Genomic DNA, 5,000 nt, shown 5'->3' on the forward strand with positions numbered 1-5,000 from the left:
CATATATTTTATGATATTATTTTATATAATAATATTATATATAATTATATTTTAAATATTAATTATATTATATATATATATATATATACACATAGCTCATGACCTGTCAATATTGTAGAGTATCTGCTGTTAGGTCTGCTAATGGGGTATGCAATCCTCTTTACCAAAGCTTGCTACTAAATTTACACAAATCCAACTTTCTTCCATACCTTGATGAAACAGAAGCGGATGTAATTCTCTCCAATCTGACCGTGGTCTGGAGAATAGAAGGCAGATGGTGGGATTCCCTGCAGCTTGCGATTACGTGACAGCCATTTTACAAACCGAAAGTCCTTTCGCTCATTGGGATCACCTCCTATATCAATCTTGCTTGCTGCAAAGGGAAGGTGTGGAGAATATTGGATAACTTGAAAGAGGTAATGCAAATAGAAATACATGTAAAAGAATATTTTATAAATTATGACAAATTCAATAACAGAAATGGCAGTAATAATAGTAGTTGTAATAGTGATAATGATATTAATAATTATGATAATGTAATAAAGATATTACCCTTTTTTGGTGACAATAATAATAAGTTATAAAACTGACTGCATAACATAACTTATCTATTAGAAGTGATACAATTCTGGGAAGCAGACTGCCAGTACCAAATGTACATTACCAATAACAAGCAAATAAGAATACAGAATCATGGCAAAGACCACTTATTAATAATGAACCATATCTCAAACCTTCTTCCAGGACTTACTGATTGGTGTCACATCTGCCAAGATGAAGTATCCTCCCTCAGGAATGATAGGATAAAGTCCAGCATCCTCCAGAATCTTCACAATATTATCCCGTTTTACCTCTAACTCAGCTGGTAGAGACTTGAAGTAACACTCAGGAGTCCCAAACCGTTCCATCTCAATTTCAAAGCCTTGTGCAACTGCCTCCTGCCATAGTCATTAATCATAAACATCCACATTTATTAACAACCAATATCCTAAATTTACGGAAATCCAAATACATATGTGGTGACTGAATATTCAAAACAGTACATAATAATAAATTCATAAGAATAAGAACAGAAAAAGGACAAACATGAAAAAACACTTTATACCCAAAATTATATCACATGATCAAATTCAGCTGCACACTTATATGAGTTACTGATTTCTGTTTTCAATCCCAGAATTTAATCAAGAAAACAAAGTCATCAAAGTTGAAGATGATATACTTGTAACACATTCTTTACCTGGACAGGTGTTGTGCATGTGTACACAGAATGCTGGTGGATCACCTGTGGCCCTTTCATGAGTACTGAAGGCCCATATGCCCATCCTGTCTTCCATCCTGTTACAGAAAAGGTCTTCCCTGCTGAGCCAATGGTTATGGTGCGCTCCCACATGCCAGGCAATGTAGCTGAGAGGGAAGAGGCTCAAGGTTACAATTCTATATAAATCAGAGATCTGTTGCTTTTGTATGTCTAACATTTTGGTAACCATTAATTGTCCATGAAGGGACCATCTAGTTTTGGGGGCTGAGATTTTTTTTTTAATGGCCAATCGCGATTTACACCCTTTTTCTTGCATATAATGGTTAATGGTTAAAAGTAAAATAAATGTGCTAGACATCTAAGGTCATGTAGCACTATAGGAAAGTACAGTAAAGGGTAGTGAAGCGTAGTTGAATTAGTAGTTAGTTGCATGTCAATTATCTAGATTACTACTGAGAAGGTTAAAGGTGGGTAAAGGAGTTGATGAGTGAATGGGTTAAGGTAGGGTTAGGTAAGGGGATTTAGATCAAGTGAAGGATATGTATGCGTCTAAGGAAGGAGAACAGGTTATCAAAGCAGAAAGTGTAAGATTCTGTAAGGATGTCTGATAGGTTGGGAGGCCGGTGAAGGGAGGATAGGTGGAGGAAAGCAGATGTACGGGCTGCATCAAAGACAGGACAACAGAATGTGTGGAACTGAAAGAGGGGCATTACATAGGGAACATAGGAGTGGATCAGAATGTGACATCAGATACGAGTGTGTTAGTTGGGTGTGGCCAATACGTGAGTGGGCAAGAGCCATCTTCCAATGTCTGTTCCGATGAAATGGAACTGACTAGGAGATTAATAATTTTACAGTATGTAATTTATTAGTGCAGAGACTTGACCAGAAAGATTGCCATCAGTTATACAAGAAGGTCTTAAAGTGGGGGTAAAAATCTGTGGCTAGAATACGTGAGAAATGTGGTTGGTGTGATGTAGACATAGTGGAATTGTGTGCTAGTGTCTGCCTGTTCACTGCCAGGGATTCCATCAGAACCTGGGGCTGTGCTTTTTAGCAACCTCTTGTCGCCTGAGGCCGCTTCTTTCCTAGCAGAGCAAGCCAGGCCCCTGGTGAGATGCCTCTTGGCATCTTGGCTCTTGTCCGTCGGGACATTTGGCTCTTGTGTCCCTTTAACCTTCCTTGTGTGCCTTGCTACAGACACCACATTTAGGCTTGGCCTTGCAGCTAGCCTGGTGGTGACCGTATCTTTGGCACTTAAAGCACTGAAGTGGCTCAGGCACATAGGTTCTTAGGCTGAAGGTGCCCCAGTTACCCAGATCAAGGGTAGTGACTGGGGCTCCTTTCAAGGTCACAGGACTTACCTGGGTGGGCTCTTCCCTTTCGACATTTGGGAAGCGTCCACGACCTGTGGGTACGATGTGATCAGATCTACATCATATGAAAGTGAGAAGCCAAATAGCACCATCTTGACTCTCCCATCATTAGGATTCAGTGGCGGGAGACACACTTTCCTTCCATCATTCAGCTCCTTCGTTTCCTGCTGGAAATTCAGGCATAATAATCATGCCCTGGTCTGTAGCAACCAGATTTCTCAATGCATCTCCAATTCTCTTACCAATTGGTAGGCATTGTTGAAGCCTTCAGGTTTAGAGGGAACCTTAAACTGTGGGAAACGCCTAGGGGGTCCAGACTCTCCCTCAGGGTCTGTCTCCGGCCTGGGTCATTTCGGACTGCCCCTTCGGCTTAAATTCTGGGCTGCAATCATAGGAGCAGCAGCTGTTCCAGCTGGTACCAGCTTGTGCTCCCATCTCGGTCAGGGAGGATGTCTGCGGGGTACTCGGAGGTCTGCCTGATTTGGGTGCTGGACTGGAGAGGCCTCATGCACAGACATATTATTGGCTAATGTCGTGTCCACTTTGGCAGCAGATCTGACAGAGTCAATCTGTGATTTGGATTTTTGCTTGACACTAGAAGCCATGCATGGCTTCAGAGTGACTGCCGTAGTCTGGGCCTTGCATGGTTTGTCATCATTTGTATCTCTTTGTTGTGGGGGGTTTGAAATGCTTGCCATAAAATAAGCAGTTATTTCATCCTCTCACACCCCCACCCACCACTGAGTCCAACAAGGGGAAGCTGTATGTTAGAACTATGTCTAAAGCCACAGGGGTGGTGAGTGGATATATACAGCCAATGGCCGTTGTACTGCCACTCGCGGGACCAGTGTGAGTGCCAACGGTGACATTGACTGCTTGAACCTAGCCTCCCGAAGGAGACCAGCCGATTGACCTGCCTGGGCCACGATTAGGCCACCCGTCTTACTGGAATAATGGACCAAAGAGGCATGTTGCTAGCCACAGGGCATACTCATGCATGACATCGCTCAACCTCCATGGAGCACAGGGATGTCACGCACAGTAAACCCATGGGTAGGTGTGAATCCCTGGGGAGAGACCAGAGGGGATACGTTTCCACCTAGATAGATAGGCATCATTGTTTAGAACCCTCTCTTCCTCCCTCTGCAGTGAATCTAGTCCTAGTCCTGCACCTCAAAGAGGAGGTTCCAGTGGCAGGACCATGAAGTTTGGGGTGGAAGCAATCTGGGACCTAATACCCCCTACAATATTGTTTTCTCTTTTTTCTTTCTTTCCTACCTGGCACAAAATTATTCCAAGGCCAAATGATGGGGGAAAATCTCTGGTAAAAAGAAAATTTCTTTTGAAAACAAGTTTCACAGCATAAGCATGCTATGATAATCATAAATCAATGAAATGAATGTCATCAAAATGAAAGGGTTATCTTCCTTAAATTAGTATTTCCTTCTTGATCTCTTTTGAGGAGCTAATGAAGTCTAAACAAAGAAAAAGAAAAAAAGAAAAGGATATAGCCTAAGGCGGGTTTCTTCATTTTTTTTCATCACAATGCAATATGATTTTGTGCAACACCTTCATGACCCAGTATGTCCTTTCTATCATACCTTTCTCTCAATCTGCTATCAGTTCACACACACACACACACCACACACACACACACACACACACACACACACACACACACACACTCATATATATGTATGTATGTATGTGTGCATGTATGTATGTATGTGTGCATGTATGTATGTATGTGTGCATGTATGTATGTATGTGTGCATGTATGTATGTATGTATGCATGTATGTATGTATGTTATATATATATATATATATATATATATATATATATATATTTTATATGTGTAAGCTGAGGAACCCGTCTCCATGCAACATTGCCGCATTTAAGCACAAAGCGATATACATACTCAATTAGTTTGCTTTCTTAACGAGCTTACCTGCCTGCTTACCTGGTCTGGACTGTTTCTCCCCATGTATAAATACCTAAATCCATGCCTTTTTTTTTACATCTGTTTTATTCTTATCATTTTTACAATACCTTTTAAGTCTTTTACTGTTCTTTTTTTTAAATATCGGAGCCAGTTATTTTAATTGTATGCAAAATGAGACCAGTGGAATACCTGAATGCCTACACGGAACAAGTGACCGCATTGATTTGCGCTTCACGAAACAATCGCGACAGTATTTTCTCGCACATATTGTGTGTACACAGAATAGAAAAATAAACCAGTCTGCTCCGAGACACCGACTGTTTCTTTCTCCTCCCAGCCCAAGGAACTTTACAGTGACGTACCATACCCGTCACCGATCCATACTCAAAAGATAAGTAGTTGGCTGCTCATTTTACCCA

The 5,000-nt window shown here is 41.3% G+C and overlaps 1 protein-coding gene across 1 annotated transcript in view; it reads right to left on the bottom strand.

Moving 5' to 3' along the window:
• The window catches only part of LOC119572532, a 28,016-nt gene that overhangs the window by 1,464 nt on the left and 21,552 nt on the right, over positions 1-5,000 (bottom strand). The window contains exons 11-16 of the mRNA XM_037919638.1: positions 2,980-3,140; positions 2,670-2,804; positions 2,323-2,431; positions 1,241-1,422; positions 752-938; positions 210-373 (exon numbers count right to left, since the gene is read on the bottom strand). Of these exons, the coding sequence (XP_037775566.1) occupies positions 210-373; positions 752-938; positions 1,241-1,422; positions 2,323-2,431; positions 2,670-2,804; positions 2,980-3,140 (938 nt within the window). The remainder of the gene's footprint in view (positions 1-209; positions 374-751; positions 939-1,240; positions 1,423-2,322; positions 2,432-2,669; positions 2,805-2,979; positions 3,141-5,000) is intronic.

This window comes from Penaeus monodon, chromosome 4 (assembly GCF_015228065.2).
Source record: "Penaeus monodon isolate SGIC_2016 chromosome 4, NSTDA_Pmon_1, whole genome shotgun sequence".
Lineage (NCBI taxonomy): Eukaryota > Metazoa > Arthropoda > Malacostraca > Decapoda > Penaeidae > Penaeus > Penaeus monodon.